This window comes from Schistocerca americana, chromosome 1, assembly GCF_021461395.2.
Source record: "Schistocerca americana isolate TAMUIC-IGC-003095 chromosome 1, iqSchAmer2.1, whole genome shotgun sequence".
Lineage (NCBI taxonomy): Eukaryota > Metazoa > Arthropoda > Insecta > Orthoptera > Acrididae > Schistocerca > Schistocerca americana.
The window spans coordinates 862,608,429-862,632,931 of record NC_060119.1 but is presented as its reverse complement, the minus strand read 5'-3'; the positions used below and the strand labels follow the sequence as shown (position 1 = coordinate 862,632,931).

General features: G+C 36.0%; 1 protein-coding gene across 1 annotated transcript in view; it reads right to left on the bottom strand.

Moving 5' to 3' along the window:
* The window catches only part of LOC124594775 (glutamate dehydrogenase, mitochondrial-like), a 45,870-nt gene that overhangs the window by 15,399 nt on the left and 5,968 nt on the right, over positions 1-24,503 (bottom strand). The window contains exon 3 of the mRNA XM_047133181.1: positions 5,261-5,403. Coding sequence (XP_046989137.1) covers positions 5,261-5,403 — 143 coding nt within the window. The remainder of the gene's footprint in view (positions 1-5,260; positions 5,404-24,503) is intronic.

Here is a 24,503-nt window from a genome sequence, read left to right as displayed (position 1 = left end):
AATGGCCACTGACATCCGTAGCCAAGAAACAACTGGACCACCCTGTTGCTGGGCACATTACCCAGCATGACATTCTTCATTTCAATGACTGCTTCACAGGCTGTGCCATCACTCCCACCAACACCAGCTTTCCTGAATTGTGGAGGTAGGAACTCTCCCTGCAATATATCCTACATTCCCAAAACCCTCCTAGCCTCAACCTTCGTTAGTCATTGTCCTTACCCATATAGTCCTTTGCCTGTTCCCATTCCAGCTCTACACAGCTCACTATTCCACCAACGCACCCAGTCTTTTTACTTCTTTTCTGCTACCCCTCCTCTCCCCCCACCCTCCAATTAATCCCCCAACTTCACCTCACTGCCCTACCATCTCCTCACCTCATCCTTGCATCCTCCCACTACCCCTATCCAGCCATCCTTCCCCCCTCCCCCCTCCCTGCCTCAGCCTCTTTCTTACCCCTATATCATTGCCTCTCCCATCATGTGCTGCTGCTCATAGTCTTGCGTCAGCTGCCGGAGACTGTGATCACGTGTGTGTGAGCTTGTGCATGTGTGTGTGTGTGTGTGTGTGTGTGTGTGTGTGTGTGTGTGTGTGTGTTTATTTTTGACGACACCCTTGTTGGCTGAAAGCTTATTCTGTGACAGTCTTTTTGTTATGCCTATCTGTGACTCAGCATGTCCATTATACAGTGAGTAGCAACTACCTTTTTCATGTTATCTCTTAATCAACTATAACATCGTCTAAATATGCTAACAGTCTTGTTGAATTATTATTTGCACAAAACATTTTTGTGTCCTATGGACATTTAGCAAATGTGTATATATTGTTATTTTAACCCTAAATATGTATATTGATATCTCATACTGTAAACTTAAAAATCATATCATGTCTGTATTTTCACTAGCAGGAAATACGAGGGCCGTTCAGAAAGTAACCTCCGGTTGATTTAAAAAAATACACCAAGTTAAATAAAAATATTTTAATATATACATCTTACAACTACATCTTTGCACTATTTTTCTACATAGTCTCCATAGCGATTGAGGCACTTATCGTATCTCTTCACAAGCTTTGAAATTCCTTCTGCATAAAAATCACCCGCTTGTGCCTGGAGCCAGCCTGTGACCGCATCTTTGAGCTCTTCGTCGTCATCAAACCGCTGTGACCTGAGCCATTTCTTCAAATGCATGAAGAGGTGATAATCACTTGGCGCCAGGTCTGGGCTGTAAGGAGGATGGTTGATAACATCCCACTTGAAGGACTCAAGAAGGGCCGTTGTTCTGCGAGCAGAGTGAGGACGGGCGTTATCGTGCAAAAAAACGATACTGGAAGTCACTTTTTTATTGTTTCACAGTACACGTCTTGATTAATGGTCGTACCACGTTCCATGAATTCAACCAACAACACCCCTTTGGCATCCCAGAACACCGTTGCCATCAGTTTTCTGGCAGAAAAATCTTGCGAGGCTTTTCTTGGTTTGGTAGGCGAATTTGAATGTGCCCACATCTTTGATTGTTCTTTTGTCTCAGGGTTCACGTACTTAATCCAGGTTTCGTCACCGGTCATGATTCTGTTTAACAATGGTTCTCCTTCGTCCTCATAACGTGACAGAAAGTCTAATGCAGAGGCCATTCTTTGAGTTTTGTGGTGGTCGGTAAGAATTTTGGGCACCCATCGTACACAGAACTTACGGTAACCCAATCTTGCTGTCACTATCTCGTACAAGAGAGTCTTAGAAATCTGTGGAGAACCAGTAGACAACTCCGACATTGAGAAACGTCGATTTTCACGAACTTTTGCATCAACTGTCTGAACGAGTTCGTCAGTCACCAATGATGGTCTACCACTCCTCTCTTCATCATGAACGTTTTCTCGTCCACTTTTAAATAAACGTACCCATTCACGGACAACTCCTTCACTCATAACTCTTGGTCTGTACACGGCACAAAGGTCACGATGAATAGCTGCTGCAGAATATCCTTTGGCTGTAAAAAACCTTATGACAGCACGCACTTCACATTTGGCGGGGTTTTCTATTGCAGCACACATTTCAAACTGCCACAAAAACTAAACTAGCGCAGGTATGACGTTCACTCGACCACGGCTTGATGCCGACTGACCTGTTGAGTGCGTGAACGCACAGATGGCGTCGCTACTCCCCCCACAACCCGCACTGTGACCAATCGGAGGTTACTTTCTGAACCACCCTCGTATATTTGATGAGCTACAGTCACTGTTGTCAGTTTCAAATCTGATAATGTTACAGGAGATACATAAAATATACTTCCAATGGAAAAATTACAAATACCATGGATAGCACATTTTGTTGGAAGGTCATTACTGAGATATTTTGAGGAATCTCGATAACTGTCAGAACTCTCATGATTCCAGAAAAGTGTGAGAAGTCGGATTTTGTGCATGAAGTGTTGAAACACATTCCATTTTTGATGTGGGAAAGAAGATCCATCATTGAATCGAAGGGATAAAACCATTAGGGAATAATGTAGATCAAAAACTAACAGGCCTGTGATCAGAAACAGAGAAATGCCTTGATGTTGCATTAAAGCATTTAATGAAACTTCCACCTGCAGAACTGAAGCCAAGCACATGAAACTCAAAAACGTTCATATTGGAGGAAATTTTGACAAAATCAGAACTGGAAATGCCACTGATGCATTTAGATCATCTAATGAGAGTTATTTCTGTAACTCTTGCACCATTGCCAAAAGAGGCAGTATGGAACCTGCTGCTGAAATAAGGAAAATAAATACTGCACTAATTGCAACAGAAAAAATTACAACAAGAAGTGTGGTTCAAGAAACATGGAGGAAAAATCGTCACATATCAATTATACTCCAGTCTGACAGCTTTGGAAGAGGAATGGCTACAGAAATGAAGACCTTGTCAATACCATAAAAAGTCCAAAATGAAGATATTGTGAATACCAGTACAAGATTCGACCAACGCCTTATACGCAATGAAGATTCCAGAAATCTGTCAACCTATGACTTTCCAGTTTTCATAGGTGGGTTCAGTTGTGTGTTTCACACTGGAACAACTGCAGCAATGTCACTGTTGGAGACAGTGTTGAGGAACTTAACAAATACATGTGTTACAGTACTAAAAATACATAGACACTACGAGCTACAAGAATTATTGTGTGTAAACAGTGAGATACCTAATGCTAATAAATATTTTTAATCAACCTGCAGACAATTTAAGAATGTAATATTTACTGATATTTAGGACTGTATTACTTGTAATCATCAAATGTGAGTAACTGTAATTCCCTAAACGTTTGCCATAGAAGAATGGTCAAAGCCTAGGTGGGTTACAGAAAACTTTGTTGACCCAAAAAATACTTAATGTGGTAAATAATAGTTTATTCTGTTCTTACAAGTCAGACAATATGCCTCAACACTCTGAATCCGATTAGGGAAATGTGTAAGTCTGACAAAGCCCAGGATATATTGGTTTTAATCAAAACAAAGAGCATCAGAATATAGTATAAAAATATACTAAAAATAAATAACTAAACTAGGGCAATTGTAAATAGTGTACCTACCAGCAGCAAAAACAAGCCGATTCTGTTACATATAAATGCAGAATCCTTAAGAAGTAAAGTTACTGAATTCCAGCACTGGCAGAATGAAATTCAGTGCACCATTCTCTGTGTAAATGATCACTGGGTCAAAATATAGAAATAAATGTGTTCATACCATTTGTTGCCTGCCATACAGCCCAATGATCAGGAGGGTGGCACTTCTTTTCATAGCAGAACCACTTTGGTTGTGCCCCATGGTATCCTTAGATCGCAGTGATAAGTCGACAATGTTCTATGCTTTGTTGCAGCACATGAAAAGAGTTTCTACTGCTTGTCTTCACACTTGACAAACCCTCCATGGGCAAAAAGGTCACTGGATCCCTTCCCAGTTGAGAACATTTGCCACATTATGCATAGGGCCATTTTTTCCTGTTGTGTTTATTGGTTTCTTTGATGGTCACAATGAGTTACTGCCTTCTGAATATTTTTGGCATTATACCTCATTTATTTTAATTTTAACATCATGTAATATTCTTAAAATATTAAGAAGTGTTCACCTGCTAAGACATTTGCATGGACAGCAGTCTATGTGTTTAACATCTGTTGTGCCAGTAAGTTGGTTTTTAATATTTTCCTTGTTAGTTCACAGTTTTACTAAATCAGAGGCATGCCATCATTTTTAAGAAAAGTTTGTATTATCTTTGTAGGCCAATCTGAAGATGCCTTAAATAAGGCAAAACATGATTTTGGCGCACTATAAAATAATAAGGCTTGTTTTGCAACCCATATAGTTTCTCATTTCAAAACATATCAGTGATTACTGTAATAAATCATCTCATTATGAATTGGAAAAAGTTCAATGTATTATTCACTTGCTCAACTTGTGAAGCTCTTTCTCTTGAACACACCATCCAATCTTTGTGGAATAGTAATTGTTTGTCTTATCCATTTTGCTTGGTGAACTCTGCAGCTGATCCCATCATCAGATGGTAGAGTTGATTGCTTTGCAAGTTTTACATTTCTGTCCTAAGGTAATGTTATCATCTGACAATGGACTCAGGCCTGAAACTAGTAATGGTATACCAAAATAATTTCAAGAAAACTTGTGGGAGCAGCACTTTATCATCCACCACCCCTACCCTGCTATCTCTCCCCCTACCTGCCCAGCCTCCTCCTTACCCCCACTATCCAGTTGCCCCCATCATGTGCAGCTGCTCATAGTATGGCCGCAACAGCAGCCAGAGACTATGGTCATGTGTGTGTTGTGTTATCTTTGCACTAGTATGTGTGTGTGTGTGGGGGGGGGGGGGGGGGGGGGGGGGGGGAGGGGTGTTCTCTCTCCTATGAAGGCCTTGTTGGCCACAAGCTCATTTTCAGACAGTCTTTTTTGTTGTGCCTATCTGAAACTCAGCATCTCTGCTACAAGGCGAGTAACAATTACCCTTTTCATGATATAGTTTCTATACTTTTCTGTACTCTTTCTGTCCATGTTCCCAATTTTGTTTTTGTAGCTAGCAGAGATCGTCAGTATTACACTTAGTTTCAGCTGTTATGTCAACTGGTGAGTACCACAGTGTCAAGACATGATAAAAGAAAAAAGGAAATCACTAACATATGAAAAATAGTCATACAGTACCATAATCTGTGAACATCCACAACTACTAACACATACGAGTGACTACATTAGAAGGCAGAGTAAACTCTTAAGTTACTCACAACACCAGCTCGTTCTATTGTGTATCTCAAGCCAGCATCAACTATATCCTTCTCAGAAGGTTCACACAGTCTTTTCCTGAATGTTTCTGTTGGATTTATCTCACAGTCAATCTTACATTTTCTTAAAGACAGCTCTACTGACTCTGTAAAAAGATATAAGAAAACTGTGTTTATTTTTAGAAATAATACCTGATGTAAGGTTATGTTTTCCACACAGCAACAAATAACAATGATGACTACAACAACTAAATTTCTATGATACATGTATATAAAAAGCAGCATTAGTGTCTTTGTGGAATGCAATGACCAAATGTTAACAATGATGTTGACTAACTTCATTTAATTAATAGCACAAAGTAAAAGTCCACAATAAAGATTCAAAAGCAACTATTCATAAGTCTGGAGATAAATTATGGAAAGAGTATCAAGACGAGGGTTACCACTTTATCAAACATATTTCTACAGTTCTCTTAGTCATGTTTCCACTTGAAACAAAGGGGAGTAAAAATACAGAAGTGTGAAATGGAAAGAACATATATCTAAATTAAAATACCCCATGCCAGCAACACAGCATTAAATTTAATTCAGAGGAAAGATCATAAATAAGAGCCAGAATTTCATTAATAGCAGTATTAGTGTCATCAAAAAGTGAAAAAATGTGTACCACAAATAAAAAGATAAAATCAATCAAATATAATCTAGTACATTAATAAAACTGAGACAGATAAACAATTCAGTGATTATTTTATGAAAGTAAAAACAAACATTGTACCATCTGCTATACACAAGCATTACATTTTCTTCAAATATGTGTTGGTACTCACACAAAAATACAAAAATCAAAGATAACTAAATAACAGTGGTATTTTTCATGAGTGTTTCTAGCAGAATTCTAAAATTTTATTCTGTCTTGCACTATTTTAATAAACAATTAATGGGTCAAGGCATATCTCCTAACAAACTTAGGATGTCGTCCATCAAACTGAAAACTGGCTAATTACATTTAATTATTAACCCATTTCTTCCAATCTTTTCTAAAAAAAAAATTGAAAATTTGAACACAGGAACATACTTATTCATTTTTCTCATGACAGAACTTGGTACATGGCTCTCAACTCAACATTTTCATGTATTCATCAAAAGAATGCAACAAATGTTCTCACACATAAAATCATAAAGCTAAATAACTAAAAGTATTTTGCCTGGATAGCTCTGTTAGGAACAGTGTAGCCCATGAAAGGGAAGCTTCCAGGTTTTATTTCCTGTCTGCACATAGTATTGATCTGTCAATAAGTTTCAAAAATCATCCTCTTGGTATTTTCAGGTCTTTGACAGTATGGAGCATAAATAAAAATAAAGTAAGTTTGCTCCTCTTCTTAAACTGCATGAAAGACCAGTCTTACAGAATTTATCTTTTCTGCTGACACAAATAAGCTAATCCATGGCACAAACACAGTCATACCAGAAAACTGTACAGATGATAACTGAGCAGACATACAACTGGTTCACAGGAGATATCTGAAGTCTTGAGCTCATCAAGACTTTTATTATACAATGTCCAATGAGCAAAAGTAGCTTACTAAGAATAGTAAGACCAAGAGTAAAACTGCTTATAGAAATCCTTTGAGATGAGACAGATAATGTGCGTAAGTGATTTGATGAAATTTTATGGGGAAATTTGAGTCCAAGAAAATGATCTGTTTTATGATAGATGTTGCCACTAGGGCATCATAAACTAAAATGTCATGTATGTGAATGTGTTTTATAAAGTCATAAGGAATATTATATTCATTAATCAACCAAGTTCACAATTATGAAACTCAGAATAGGAAAATTCTGCATGGGGAAGTATTTATTTATGTGCTTATTCATCCAGGCATCCAGATCATAGGATGTGTCATCACGATACAATGGAAATAAATACCGTAACACAAATATACACACATATATAACATATAAAGATGTATTTTATGGGGAAAGGATTGGTAGTTGACTGTGGTAATCTTAAAGGATCCATGCTGACATTTGCCTGAAATGATTTGGGAAAATGATGTAGAATCAAAATGAGGATGGCCAGACAGAGGAAACTTAACCCCCAAATTTGTGTTCAGTGCACTATTTCTCTCAGTTTGGCATTTTTGTACAATGTCCTTTCAAATATACACAATTTTCTCAATGCAACTTATAATATAATATCAGCTTTGCATTGTTTCTTCACACCTCTTTATTCAATCACTGCACACACTATGGACACCCACTATTTTCTCCAGGATCACAAAAATACTGTTATGTTCCTCGCACTCTCTTCAGTCTGTCCAGAAAACTAATGAATCTAGGCCCATAAATATGCTACTATGCCACATGCACATCCCCATGACCTTCCTTCAGTCCTTCTGGAGAACTGAGTAAATGTACTGACTGCTATCATGAGTGAGATCTTGAGCTCAGGACAATGCCAAAACATTAGTTTCTTTAATATACATCTCATCACATGACTGAAGACATTACTTTATGATAATGTATTGTGATTTCATTATTAACCACTACTCTGAGTTCACTAAGTAATCTTAAGTTGTGTAGTGTACATTACTTATGAAATGTGTTTTAACTATCATTTTAAATAGATTCATTTTAGTAATCTTTTTCATTTGCTTGGGCAATTTAATACACAATTTTATTCCCTCATGGGAATACATTTTTGAATTACTTGTTTGTTTTTCCTTGGTAGAGTCCAAACTGGCTCTTGTTCCATGATTATATATAAACTATTAATGAGTCCCCAATATGTACAACAGATTGTTGGACAGATTCACTTAATGCAGACAGGACACCAAGTTTTTCAAATAATTCCTTATAATGAGCCTGACTAGCACTTTATGTTAGTATTCTTACGGCCCATTTCTGCAGTAAGAAACTTGGGTCTTCGATCCCAAGAAAATAATCCCGTGGCTAAAAACTGATTGTACATAGGAACGGTACGTCACCATAAGACACTGGTATTGCAAACTGACAATCCCAAGAGCCTGTGTGTGTGTGTGTGTGTGTGTGTGTGTGTGTATGTGTGTGTGTGTGTGTCAGTGGCTGAGAGATAATACACACAAATGTGTTTCCTTCTTTGAACTGATCATGTCCAATGGTGTAATGGTGTAAATGAAACACAGAAGCAAAAGTCTTTCATGAAACCACATTAAAGAGATATTTGTGTTCCAATGTTAGGCTTGTTATTGATAATTGTCATAAAATTACAGTAAGTAAAGTGTGTAACACAATACTTGTTAATACACTTAAGATGGCAGTCTTAGCAAACAATGAACAATTTACACTTTTTTTGGGACAGTCCACTGAAAAGTGTAAAAAGTATTGCTATTATTATTTTTTTATTAAAACTGTAACAGCAAAAGGGTCACAGGAATCTTTCAACTTTTATTTTAACAGAAACATAATCGGTTTTTAATGTCTTTCTACCAAACTTATTGACTTTTCCTCATTTCTTCTGCTCGTGCCATTCGTGTACTGCCATTTTCTGAATTTCCATGAGTTCAGGATTTTTTCATGAAGTATACACAGAAGTTTTTTGGGTCAACAACTGATGCCTCAAATGATGTAAAATAACTTTATAGTTCCCAGAAGGTAGGAGACGAGATACTGGCAGAAGTGAAGCTGTGAGGACGGGGTGTGAGTCGTGCTTGGGTAGCTTAGTTGGTAGAGCACTTGCCTGTGAAAGGGAAAGGTCCTGTGTTTGAGTCTCAGTCCAGCACACAGTTTTAATATGTCCGAAGTTTCAACTTTATAGTTGTATTTTGTCTGTAGCTCTTGTTATTCATCTCATAAGTGAGGGTTTCTATTTGTCCTGTAACAGGCATTTCAGTGTTGTCTTATTACAGAAGAGACACTGTGTGTTTGGAGAACTCACATATTAGATTAGAAAGTGGATTATCAGATTTGTGTGGTGAGTTTCTGCCAGAGACAACTGACACTCATCAATAGATGAGTGCCAATCTCAATTCTTTCCAGAACACTCTCAGGATTCAACTGTTGCAACAGTGAAGATGGCTGTGGAACAGAATGGAAGGTCACTGACATGCTGTTGCCTGGAGGGAGGAAAGCTTTGAATGTCCTGAAGGTGAGAGGACGATCCTTTGCACATGCCTACCAATTGGATGACTGTATCATTTTGATTAATTGATGCTGCATATTATGTAAAACAATCAAATTCTTGGATTAAATAAAAACAGAAAAACAGCTCTTGGACCAAATCACAGTAGGAACTGGAAACAATGATTGGAGTCATGTATTCAAGAGGTGCTTCTTGTGGCACAGGTATTCACTTGGGTGACTTTTGCTCATGTTCTTGAGGCCCTAATTTTATTGGGGATTAAATGACAATGGAAAGATTCTGCAAACTTAGAAAAGTTTGTCCAAAACTGCCTACACTCCTACTACCATGGTGGAAATATTAGTGATGAGCAGTTACCTCCAAGCAAACCAAAGTGCAGCTTTACCCATTTTATGCCAACGAACCTGACAAACAGAGACAGCTTCAGATGTGGCATCCAAGTAGATTTGCAATGGCTTAAAGTATCTTGATTAAAATGAATTCCAACCAGACGGCCACTATAGGGAGAGTATTTTGTTCCTTGCCTCCTTGAGTCATTTCTAAACCATGGAAACATAATGACAACAAACAAGTCCTTTGCATCCCTTCAGCTTGCCAAGGAACTCCAACAGAAGAAAATAACTTTAGCAGGAACAATGAACATGATTTGCCCAAATCTCCTCAACTATCTAGAAAACAATTATGACTTACATTCCACCATCGTCTTGAAGGAGAATGATAAGCCAGAGTGGAGCCAGACAGTGTACAAATGGAAGGAGAATAAGAGTGTCATTATTCTCAGCACACTACTTTCTGAGTTAGGAATGAGTGAAGAAGGAAAGAAGAAACCTGAAACTGTTATCTTTTATAATGATTCAAAGTATGATGAGGAAATTGTTGATCAAAGGATTCATAAGTATTCAACTAAGGTTGCTTGGAGGAGATGGTTGATGCAGGCCTTTCAGTATCTTGGATGTGACAGCAATAAATCTGTGGATCATCTGCACTTAAATAACCAAAAATAATCTGAAAGGAAGGCAGCTAATAAATGAACACATCAACAGGAAACAATAAAGAGTGAACCAAAAGCAAGCAAGCTAACTGACTGAAGTCACAGCTGTAGAACCAGACAAGTGAAAGAAGTGTCAAATTTCTCTTGCAAAAAGCAAAATTAGCAGGAATAAGTGGTGTTGCAGGCAATTGGCTACAGTCATACCTCCAAGACAGAAAACAAAAAGTTGTGTTGAATAGCTCGTGTGGAGTATATGACACTTCCTCAGATTCTGAATGGAGTTCCATTACATGTGGAGTGCCCCAGGGCTCAATTCTTGTGCCACTATTATTCCTGATTTTTATAAATGATCTACCATCATGTACAAGCCTGCCGTGTACATTTACATTATTTGCTGATGATACCACAATTTTTATGAGCAATAGAACAGACAACAATCTTGAGGAACTCATTAATCACATACTCTCAGATATGGTTAATTGGTTCAAGGTGAATGGTCTCTCATTAAATTCCAGTAAGACCAGCTTTATTCAATTCTGTACAAAAACAGAAAAAGAGAGAGAGATAAGTGTGACATGTGGTAATCAACCAATAGTTAGAACGGAAACAACAAAATTTCTTGGAGTGCACATTGACAAGAAAATGAACTGGTCTTCCCATATTATTGATCTCTGTAAGAGGCTTAGCTCTGCTACCTATGCTTTACGGGTTGTCACTACATGTGTTGAACCTAACACTGCAAAAGTGGCATATTATGGCTATTTTCATTGTCTCATTGAGTACGGAATTATTTTTTGGGGCAATCAGCCATTAGCAAGGAAAGTGTTCATTGCACAGAAGCGAGCTTTAAGAATTATATGTGGATTGCACCCAAGAGACTCTTGTAGAAATAGTTTTCGTAATCTTAAAATATACACAACTACATGCCAATATATTTTTTCTTTCATGTGTTTTGTTTATAAAAATATAGATATACTTCAACCAAACAGTAATTATCATGAGCATAACACACGGAGGAAGAATGACATACACAGTGAACTCAGAAATTTGAGCTTGGCACAAAAGGGTGTCCACTACACTGGAGCAAAACTCTTCAACACTCTTCCTCCCGGAATAAAGACAAAGATTCATAACAAGAGTGAGTTTAAGAAAGCACTAAAAATATTTCTGCTAGAAAAAGCTTTTTACAGTCTAGATGAATTTTTAACTAAATAAATTGTAATATTTTAATGTTATATAATACAAGTTGACATAATGCCACTAAGAATTTTATTTAGCCTGAACTCTGTATCTGTGTGTGCTCCGTATCTGTTTTCTGTAGTGTTTTAATGATTCTTAGAAAATATGTATTTTCTTTTTCTGTATTGCTGCCCAAAGAATTTACTGTATAAATTTTTATATAATTATTTACTCAAATTCTTGTATATGCTATAAGATTATCAGATTGTATTTGTAAAAAACTGACTCGTTCCATGTCCTTTGTATCCAACACAGTTGGACCTATGGAACACGAAACAAATCAAATCAAATCAATCAAATCGAAAGAAGACCAACAACTTCTAGGAGAAATGCAAAAAAGCCATCTGCATGAAATGTATATGAAAAGCACCAATGTAATTTCAAAGTTCAAAACAAAGTGAAATGACGATGAAATGTCAGGAACTTTAGAAATAGCTCACATTTGTGGATATCCTTTCATTCTATCCATCTTATCTCAGACTCAATCTGGCTCTATACTAATGTACAATCTGACTCCTCTATATTTCCCTTCATCTTCCTTCATCTGTCCTCAAACATGGTAGGTCTCTCAGTCTCGGTTTTGATTGGTCTGCCCCATTGTGATGAAGCAAGCTGGGATATTTTTTACTTCCCCTCTTGTTCTGCCATCTGCCTCCTTAACATTAATTTTTTCACTTTTAACTACCATTAACATATGTGAGTATAATCTGCATTTTCAAAAAAGAGAAAGGTTGGCCCTCAGCTTTAAAGAATATAACACCAGATCTAATTTTGTGCTTGGTTTTATGTAGTTGATTTTCTAATTTATTTGGATTATTCCTAGTTAGTATCTTTTGTTATAGAGTGAAATCAGTAATTGTTTTCTAACTTCAATTCTATTGTTGACTTGTAAACAAATATAAATTCTATAATAATTATAAACATTTGGAAGAACAGCTTATAGTATTCTTAAAGGATTTGTCTGGCTCTATTCAAAAACATATCATCAAAGCCAGCTCTTATTTCATTCCAAAGTAATTAACAGTTTTGTCAAAAGTATTGTTTGTGTAACGATATTTGTTAATTTCATGATTTAAACAAATAATTCGGCCAAATTCTCTTAGTAGAAGAAACTGTTAAAAAGAACCAATTTTTTGATGTATTCAGTTAATTTAATGAGTTAAGTTTTAATTGTAATTTCTGTAAATTAAACACTGAACAACATATAGTTTCAGCACCTATTATTGTGAGGATATATAAGGGCCCAATTTTTGGTACCAAGATAGTCAGTCCACTGCCAAGTTTCAGACAAGAAACCTGTATTGGTTAGAACAACAACAACACATCAACTTGACTGTGAAGTAAATGTAACACAATCAGGCTGTGTGTTAAAACAATGACAGTTTCTGTTCCGTATGTACCTCATTATTCTGAAAGAACTGAGAATTATGTAGTTATGTCTTTAAGTGCTAATAGATATTCAACAGTAAACTATTGTAGCAGTATGTGGATGTTTGCCTGCAACCTGTTAATGAGTCTTACCGAAAGTTAAACAAAAGTGCACTGGCCATATAACTGTGCATTACTGGGGGGTTGTGAACAGTGAAAGTAAAGAACTGTGAAACACAACTGTGCATCTATCGGGTACATCATTTACAGTAGACAGTACTTCACTTCCACCACCTATTTTTTCAGCCAGTATCACAATGAAGTACGTTGACACAGTACAATCAATAAAGAAATAAAGCAGGAGAACGTCACATTTGGTACCCTGCGGGTGAGGACTATTGTACGTAGCCACAATAAACTAGGACTTGCGAACTTTAAGCAGTGAACTCAAGAAGGTGCAGCAGCCAGTCAGCACTTGGGTTCTATGGAAGCAGCCATTGAGCATAGGAGCAACCAATCAGCACAGCTGACTGGGATAAACAAGACGCCTTGGCAAGAGAATTACAACTTGCAGATGATGGATCTAGATGACCACCGCAGAGCAGCAGCAGACGAGTGATTAAAAACAAGGTAATTCATTGCAAAAGCCATTCCATATTAAGTGATACATAATTAGTGGCCATAACAAACAAGACAGTGTGACTGAGAACAAAGCAGTTGAAGGTAAGTTGTTAAATGAACAGAAAGACATTAGTGGGACCGGTTCTGTAGAATATAGTGATTATAAATCAAACATGAATGTAACTTTGAATGATGGGGATGAAAGTCCTATTGCAGATGGAATGATAAAAGTATCATATACGTTATATGGTGATGTGAGCCAAATGGATGAAAACGATACTGAAGGGGATGAAATCATTAAGATTAAGGTGGAGGAACCTAGTAGGGAAAATCAGTGATGGTAAAAGTTTATGGCAGACCAAGAAGTGGAAGCGATGTTAACACAAATTATGAGTAGTTTGAGTAATATGAGTATGAAAGAAGACATTAGTAGCATGAAAAATGACATTCGCAGGGTGGAAAAGAAAACTGATAGCATGAGAACTGACATGTTTAGCTTAAAGGGTGAACTGAAGAGAGAAATAAAAAAGGAGATTAAGGCAGTCAGCTCTAATCTTTTAGAAGTAAATAAAAAGTTTGAGGCGGTAGTTAAAGACTGTGATAATACTAATGACAAATTAACATTATTCAGTAGTAAATGTCTGGAAGAGAGAAAGAAGCTGTGTGATGACAATACTAGGAAGGTGGAGGCTTTCGAGAAATTTTGTGCTGAAAGCAGAGTTAAACTCAAGAACCAAACTGATCACACTAAAAATGATTCAGAAACTGAGGTAGAAACCAAGTGTGCATTAGTGAGAGAGGAAAAACTGGTAAAAGTAAATGCAAATATAGACTCAGAATTGACTAAAATAGAGAAAAAGTTGGAAGTGGTACAAAATCTAAATCATACAGAAAGGGAAAGTTGGCCTGATTCTGACAGCAGTTGTAATGATAGCAATGATGAATCCAGTAATAATGAGGATGACGTATTTTATTTTATAATTGATAATTATGGCAATGTGTTAAGTAAAGAAAGAATAAAGGAGGATAATGTTAGGCCTAATGAAGAGTTAGAGTTTGAAAGTGGTAATGAGGAAGAGAACTATGCTATCTGTCATTTGACTGTATCTGATAATTTGATAAGCAAGATGATAGTTTTTCCAGGGAAAGGATTAATGAGGATTTATTGTATGAAGATCACATGGTAAGTAAAAAGGAAGGGTGGCACCCTGTAATAACAGCAAGTGTGTGAGGGATACATGTTAAGTGTTTACTGGATAGTGGTAGTGATTTGAACAGTGTTTCACAGGCATTTTTTGAATCTGTTAAGAACCCAGATGGTACAGTAGTGATGCATGTTTCTGGAATAAAAATTGTTGCTGCTACTGGTAAGCTATCAAAGAGTGTGAAACAAGGGGTACTATTAACTATGGATTGGAAAGGCATCTGTTGGTATACAATTTCTTGGTGATTCAAAAACTCAGCATTGATTTACTATTTGGAACTAATTTCTTGTGCAATTAGCATGTAGGGGGTTCTACATTCTGTGTTGGATTCATTATGTAGCAATAATGCTTACCCCAGCTGTCTCATTTTTCATGTTTCCTGAGGTACTCATACTCTTCTTCTATCGTACCTGTAGTTTATAAATGAATCAGAAACACTCTAACTTTGACTTTCATGTGATTTTGTACAGCAGGATACTTAAGTATAGAAATATTTTTGAAAAAGTTTCTCTAGTGTTATCTACATATATTATGTTGTGTTAGTTATAAGTAATGGAGTCATAAGAGGAGATTAAGGAGAAATTGGTACCATGATTAAAGAATTTCTGTCAAACAAAGAGGTTAGGTAAACAGATAATGAAAGGTGTGAGCATATCTGAAAACTATAATTAACATCTGAAGTAATCAGCTCATGAATGCACCAGCAGAGGCAATGTGCAGAAAAAATCCATATTCAATTCTAGGTACTAATATTAATTGTGGTATAGTAGAAATGCTTGTGTTCGGTGCAATCAGTATATGTGAGACAACTATCAGTTGCCTGCAGTAATGTGTGTGGGAAGAATAAGCAAGATTTGTATGTATATCACCCTTCTGGCTAGAATTTCAAGTATATAAATAATAGTTTTTCTGAGTGATAATTTTGCCTGATTGGTAATGAGAGTAAGTTTGCCTTAGCATAAGGATCTGTTATTCTGGAGTGTTTTTAGTAGAGTCAATTTTGCATTAGATAAGCAGAGAAGGTGTTTATTTATTAGAGAATGAAACAATAATGAAATAATAAAATAATGAATAATGTTAGGGTCTTAATGGTTAGGGAGCCTGTCTCTGCAGTAGGGATATTTTTTGAGAATGCACTTCTCTAGCTAATGAGGTATGAAAGGTAAGTAAAATAATGGAGCTGACAGACATGATTGGTTAATGAAAAAGATAACTGTATACATGCAAATGTGCTGTAACTGTAGTGATGATCTAAAATTTGAATTAGGAAATGTTGTGTACTGTGTACATTGTGCAATTCATGTCACTACAGCTGGGAATGAGAGTTTAACAGAAAGAGCAAAATTTTAGATAGGTAAAAGTCAAATAATTGGATCTACAGGTTATCTGAAAACTTCTATTGGTTTCCTGAAGAATTATGAGGTTAAAGTGGTAATACTGGAATGAAGAACAATAAGTTTTCTGATTAATTGATAAATGTGGTGCCAGAGTGATGTGAATACTCAGACTCAACTATTTGGTAACATTTTATGATTTGGTGAGGATTTAATTTTCTGGTTGAATGAGAGTGGTGCTCAGAGTTGAGTAGAGAAGTGGGGCAATGATTTGGTACAACTGCCATCCCCTTAATTATGATTTGAGTAGTAATTAAGTTATGTGATGGTGACTAATTTTTTTTTCATAACGTAATGATTAGTAAATCTATGCTATTGCACATTTTCAGTTTTTGCTATTTTGCAAATGGAAAAAAGACCCAAGTCTTTCAGGTTTAACCAGTTTAAGACAGTTATGACCTAGAGTAATGTTTTGCAGTGTAATGTGCACTTGATTTTAAATTTTTACTAGTCGCCACCTTTTGTACTACAGTCAGTTTTAGTGCTAATTATTGTAATGTTGTGAGAACTATGTAATGTATCTATTTATGAAGTAATAGCTATCAATTTTCACATGAAATGTTTTTTCTTAGATTTATTTAGCTTAGACTTAGTTAGAAGTAAAAGTAAGTGTACTAAAGTAGGGTGTTTTGTGTGATTTTTCCAAGTACTGTGGCGGAGGAGAACCACCTCCAAGGGAACTGCTAGCAGGACATTTCCTTACTAATTGCCACTTGGACCTGTTGAAGATGTGGGAAATTTGGTGAGAAAATGTGTAAAAGCTCATTCAAAAAGTGAAAGTGCTTGTGAAAATTACAAAACACTAAGCAAGTGAAATTTTCTGTCAAAAATGAACTACAATGTGCAGTGTCATTTAAGTTTTTGCTACCCATGAAGATAATTTTTTTTTTTGAGGAGGACAGGATTTCTATAAAATAAGATATATCTTTAAATGTAATCTTTGTTTACCCAAAAAGGACATCACTTAGGATGAAGGTGCCTAATTTTCATTATAACTTGTGGATTTTTGTGGCATTGTACAATACACTGTATGTAAATATGTTGTATGGGGTTTTTCATATAGCCAGTTCATATAAGTATAAATTTGAAGAAACAAATATACTGTAGTTTTGATAAGATTTCTTATGTAATATTTTTTTGTGTAGATTTTTAACTCACTGTGGTCATTGAATTGCCCAGTTAGCTATTTGCAATATCTATCTGGTCAGTCCAATGAGAGGATGATGTGATGAAGCAAGCTGGGATATTTTTTGCTTCCCTCTTGTTTTGCCACCTGCCTCCTTAAAATTCATTTTTTCACTTTTAACTAACTAACATTAACATACGTAAGTGTAATCTGCATTTTCAAAAAAAGAAAGATTGGCCCTCAGTTTTAAAGAATATAACACCAGATCTAACTTTGTACTTAGTTTTATATATAAAAACAAAGATGAGGTGACTTACCGAACAAAAGCGCTGGCAGGTCGATAGACACACAAACAAACACAAACATACACACAAAATTCAAGCTTTCGCAACAAACTGTTGCCTCATCAGAAAAGAGGGAAGGAGAGGGGAAGACGAAAGGAAGTGGGTTTTAAAAGAGAGGGTAAGGAGTCATTCCAATCCCGGGAGCGGAAAGACTTACCTTAGGGGGAAAAAAAAGGACAGGTATACACTCGCACACACACACATATCCATCCACACATACAGACACAAGCAGACATATGTTTTTATATATAATTTTTCCCATGTGGAATGTTTCCTTCCATTATATTGATATCATTAATTTGTACTTAGTTTTATGTATGTAATTGATTTTCTAATTTATTTTGACGATTCCTAGTTAGTATCATTTGTTATAGGGTGAAATCAGTAATTGTTTCATAACTTTAATTCTATTGTTGACTTATAAACAAATATAAATTCTATAATAATTATAAACATTTGGGGGAACAATTAATAATATACTTAAAGAATCTATCAGGCTCTATTTGAAAATATGTTAGCAAAGCCAGCTCTTATTTGATTCCAAAGTAATTAACAGTTTTGTCAAAAGTATTGTTTGCATAATGATATTTGCTAATTTCATAATTTAAACAAATTTGGCCTAACTCTTTTTGTAAAAGAAATTGTTAAAGAGAATCAATTTTTTGATGCAGTGTAGTTTCAGCATCTATTATTGTGAGGATATATAAGGGCCCAATTTTTGGTCCCGAGACAGTCAGTCTGTGGCCGAGTTTCAGACGAACCTGTGTTGGTTAGAACAACACTGCATCAACTTAACTGTGAAATAAATGTAACACAATTAGGCCATGTGTTAAAACAATGACAGTGTCAGTTCCATACATACCTGATTATTCTAAAAGAACTGAGAATTATGTGGTTATGTTTTTTATTACTCATAGATATCCAACACTAAACTATTGTAGCAGTATGTGGATGTTTGCCTGCAATCTGTTAATGAGGTTTATTGAAAGTTAAACAGTAGTGCACTGGCCATATAACTGTGTGTTATTGGGGGGTTGTGAAAGTAAAGAACTGTGAAATGCAACTGTGCACCTGTTGGCTACATCATTTACAGTAGACAGTAATGCACTTCATCGCCCTGTTTTTTTCTAGGTAGTATCACAACAAAGTCATCAACACTGAGGACAATCAATGAAGAAATAAAGCAGGAGAATGTCACATCACGTTAAACTTCTTTCAACCAATGCTTCAATCTCCCATAAATATTAGCCCCTTTTCAAATATGATATGAATGAGGAAGTCAGTCAGTTAACATTAGGTGGTCAAGGTATCACCTCTGATTGCTATTACTGTGTGATGCATTAGCTGAAAGGAACATCACAAGAGACACTTGATAGGAAGATTCCCATTTGCATAACTGATGTGCAGAAATCAAGAATTATATAAGCTAGTGATATGTTGTAAACTTCATTAGATCATATTTTTCCAATTGATTGTCAGTAAAGAATGAGAGTAAAACATAGAAGTATTTATCAGAAATGAGAGTAAAACAGTTAAATTTTCTGGAAGAAAATGATGGTATTTATTCAGCTTTTATGAAAGTGTTATGCACTAGAATGTTACAAATTGAAGGTATGGTAAGTGAATACCATTATCACAGGAACTAAGCTTAGATCATAAGCATGTTTGGTATGTATAAGCAATGAGGAAAAATGTTGAACTTTTAACAATTTAAATGTGTATTTTGATAAGATATGTACATCCTGTTATCTCAACAAAAAAGCATCTGAAACAAGAAGAAGTATGGCACATAAATGTGATTCTCAGTTCATATATTAGATAAATAACATTTTACAATTCCGTTGTAGAGTTCATGTCCTATCTTTACTACAGCAAAATGCTTGTTATGAGATTATATCATGCAACAGCTTTCTGAAAGATACATTTTTCCATCAGATATGACAAAATGCACATTTGAAGAGGGAAAGGAAATGAGTGATCTATAAAGATAAAGATAATAGATGTAGAAATATACAAAAGAAAATATTAAATCAACAGATATGAGAATGCAGTGATAACAGTTTTTTATGCAATCAAAATGAAGACAGTAGTTATACATTGTTTGCTGCAACACCTACTCTTCAGAATCATGGTGCCTCTAAGTATCTTCATAGCAATACCTGAAAATACAATGATCAGTGGAAAACCCACATACACTGAGAGAGCCTCAACAGCAAACATCAAAGGAAGAGAGGTGAAACCACAAAAGTTCTTGCAGAAGACCGAACAACAATATCCACTGGTAAAAGGCACACTGACAACTCCTACTTAATGTTGACACATTAAAAAGGCCTGTGAATGCCCTCCTCCCCTCCCCTTCTCCCTCTGTCTCCTCATTAAAAAATATACGTTCAGTTCATTCTATTTTTATTAACATTACATCGGATACATTAAATACAACAGCAGAAAATGAGTTTCACAGAAGCTAATTAACTTGAGAGAATACCAATCCACAATAAGAAGTACACATATATGATTCAAAAGAACAAAAGAAATTTATTAAACACTTTAGCAGGAAATGTGAAACAAGGCTCAATGAGAAAGAAGGTTACCAAAATCAAAGATATCACTGTCAGCGGCTATATTTTAAGTTCACTAAAATGTCTTTACCACAAGACTACAAAGATATTTGCAGACAGTGAAGTGTTGCTTAGTTGGTGTAATAAATGGATTAGAATGTGTTGGTGCCAAGACTGGAACTCTTGGGTAGGAAGAGAATGAATTATCCATATTATAGGCTATGCTGAGTAGGGATCAATGATGTGGCACTACTATGGTCAATGTTACTCAGTTATTGCATTGGGTAAAGCATTTTGGAGAAAATATGCTGAAGTATGCAGAAGTAAAGGGACAAAAGAGGATATGGGGAATTATTGTCCCATCTCCCTCCTTCCAGTCCTATGAAAAATCTTTGAAAATGCTGCTGCTATGCAGATTCAAAATTTTTGGAAGAAATATGATATTATTACGGAAAACCAATTTGGTTCCCAGCGTGGCAAAAGTACTATTGATGCAATTAACAAATTTATTGACAAGATCAGCACATCATTAGACAACCATAATAAAGTTGCAGGAATCTTATGTGATCTCACAAATGCCTTTGACTCTGTAAATCATGCACTGCTCATCCTTAAGCTTGACAATTATGGGATCAAGGGTAATGTTCTAAATTGGCTTACTTCATACTTATCAAATAGGAAACAAAGAGTGATTGTCTCATCAAATGCAGCAAATTACTATTCAAAATGGAAAACAGTAGTGCAAGGTGTCCCTCAAGGTTCGATTCTAGGACCTATTTTGTTTTTGTTCTACGTTAATGATATACTGAACAATATAAATGCTCCATCGATTTTATTTGCAGATGACACATCTGTATTAATTGAAAACCAGGAGCCAGAAAACATCCCTCTCTACATAATAAACACAATGAACAAACCAGAAACATGGTTCCAACTGAATGGATTAAGATTGAACATCCCCAAAAGCCACATGGTCCAATTCAGAACAAAACAGTCAAAGCCACAAGAAATTAAAATAACTCATAACAATCAGGATATAGAAGAAGTGGATTCTGTGAAGCTTTTAGGGTTAAACCTAGTTAAAAATTTAAACTGGAATAAACATTTTGACTACCTGTTAAACAAATTGTGTAGCTTTGCATTTGCTATGCAAATATTAGCTGGTGCATCAGACATGAATACAAGGAAAATTGCATGCCACAGCTACTTTCAATCAGTTGTAATGTATGGTATTATTTTTTGGGGAAATTCAAGCAATATATTCTGCATACTAACATTACAGAAAAGAGTAATAAGGAACATGTGTACTGTCCATCCAAGGACATCATGTCACCCGTTATTTGAAAAACAACAGTTATTAACCGTTCCCTCCTTATACATCTATGATATTATCATCTTTCTACACAGCAATTTAGAGTTATTCAAGAAAAACTGTTTCAATCACACGTATAACACGAGAAACAAAGACAATTTTATGCTTCCCACTCATCGCTTAAACCTATTATGTGCAGTCTCATCAGTATATGGCAATGAAAATTCATAACAAGCTAAAAGGAAAGAATGTTCTGAGTATGAACCTAGGGACACTGAGAACAAAGCTATATGATATACTTGTCAAATGCTGCTACTACACTGTTGAGGAGTTCATGAAGGATGAACTGAACATTTGAGCAGGATAAATTTACATATATTCTTGTGTGTAAATGTAGCTGTCCTTCACAAAAGGGAGGAAAGAAAAATAAAAGTTTATATTAATGTTAAAATTCTTTGTACTAATTAGGCCTAAGTTGTGTTATCCATTTTTTGACGAGTCTCCTGTACACTAATCATATGATTAGAAATTGTATGTTATGAGACGAATAAAACACTATTCATGATTCACTATGGAAGTGTTGCCTCATGTAGATGAGGATTACAGTGCAAATCCTGGGCTTGGTTTTCATAAATAACATCACAGAAAAATTTATCTTTTGCAGCACACTGTCAAATTCAGAGAGACCTTGTTCCACAAAGAGAGACTCCTAAAAATGATATGCTGTTGCAAGGTTCTCCTTTCAAGGGGGTAGAACCAAATAAACTGCAAACACAATCATTAATACTCAGTTAGCATGATAAGAGTACTGAATGGGTGAGTATGTGAACCGACTTACCAAGTAATATGTACTGGTGGACAATGACAAACTGGATACTTCACCTTGTTTTATACAAAGGAGTGTGGCACAAACACAGGAAGTGGATGGAAGAAAACATGGTTTGGGTTAGTGTGGATAATTTTGGCACCAATGTGGTGGTTTTAGCAAAAGAGTAATTAATTGCCAGTGTAGATGCTCTGGATGAGAATGATTTGGACAGATGAAGTATGGACCTATACCATTAACAAACTGTCAAATACATCTGTATTAAGCAGGAAAATACAGCATTTGAAGGGAGAATGTAGGATAGCACTGGAGAAAATGTTAATAAAGTTCGCAGATTTTTCCGCTCCCAGTGGACCATTAGTGGGGTTAGTCATTACACTACACAACAAGGGGGACAAACATATGGTTAATATGAATCAGTATAGAATTCCTCATCATTTGCAACCATTAGTGGAAGTTTATCAATCAAGAGTTAAATGATGAAAAAAGTAGCAGTCCCCGAGGAGCACCAGTTATCGTTGTGTGTAAGAAATCATTGGATGATATGAAGAAATAGGGGTTCTGTTGTGGCTGTTATTATTTAAATTGCAGAACAGCTACAGATGCATATCCTATACTGAATATAGAATAAACATGAGATAATTTGGGATAACGCAGGGTTTCTTCAGCAATGGATCTAGAAGGTGGTTAACACTAGTTGAAAGTAGTGCTGGAGGACCAGTCAAGACCACATTTACCATTCCCCGTGGGAATTTTGGGCTTAATAATGCACTGTCCACATTTCAGTGATTATTATATACAGTATTGAGCGTGCTGAATTCACGTCAATGTATGGTGTACTTAGACAATATTGCTGTTTTTTTCCAAGGATCTGAAGGGCCGCACCCAGTGGCTAGGAGTGTTTAAATGTTAAGTGTGGTGCATTTAACATTAACCATCAAAAAATTTTGCTTATGTTGACAAAAGTTAATTATGTAGGCCCATGAGTGCAATGAAATCGGCAAGTGAGCAGTGCTCTTGAATGCTTGCTTTGCTTCTTCATCCGGCTGCACGCTTCCCCCACTGACATGTCACACTGTCTGAGCATGAGGAGAGGGATGGGAGGAGGGGGGAGCGGGGGGAACTGGGGAACTATGACGTGGTGCATTTCAATGAAAATGCAGTCACATTGCCTATAACTTGGTTTCATATTTCATGAATTCAACAGAAGTCGTATTTTTCTTAACCCAAGTGGGCTTAGGGTAATGTACGGTATTTCTTATCACAACCTGCCCCTTCCACAATGCAGTTTTCTTTTTAAATGCAGTCCCATAAAATCAGAAGTAAATTATTTCTTACCTTGCATTGTCTTACTCTGGACAGTGTGCAGTCAAGTCCACTCAAGATGCAAGACCTGAAATCCATTCCAAATGTTCCAATTTTCATTCCTGCATTCCTTTTTCTTTCATAAATTCAATGATAGCGAATTTTAAACTGAAAAATCATTGCAGGTATGCACCTTGACCTAAACAAAGTACTTTGCAATAATATTCAAAGTCTGCACACTCTTTGTTCAGTTCCATCAAAATGTGTTGCAACTGACAGTACAGTAGTGCATACAATTGCAGAAAATTTACTATTCATACCACAACTTCATTATGTGCTCCATGTCTGCAAATTTAGCACAAAGTGCTTCTTGATTTACAGAAAAATGATTCATATCTGGTGACTGTTGTAACTTTTTGCTCATTCACCATGAAATAAATATTCAAATGTTCAAATTCTTTCTGCATAGTGATTTATTGTCATTCCACAGCAAATCTGCAGTACCATTTCTCATGTGACAGCATAATAGACATTGAGAATACTCATCTTTCTCTTCTGTCATTCCCATTCACTTTTAAAGGCTTGTTGTGATGACAAATCACTAAACTGCCTCTTTTTGTGTAAATAGCCACTGGACCTGTCAACTTCCTTTATTCTGGTACCACAAACAAATAGCGTAGGCTAAACAGCACTGACACCATGATTCTGCTAAACCTAAGTGTGTCATGCTGACTGAAAATTGCTACACCGCAATGATAAATGAAATGTTGCCTGCACCAAGTACTTCCAAGAAGAACTGAGCAAAGCCAAGACATTCTGAGCCTCTACATCTTACTT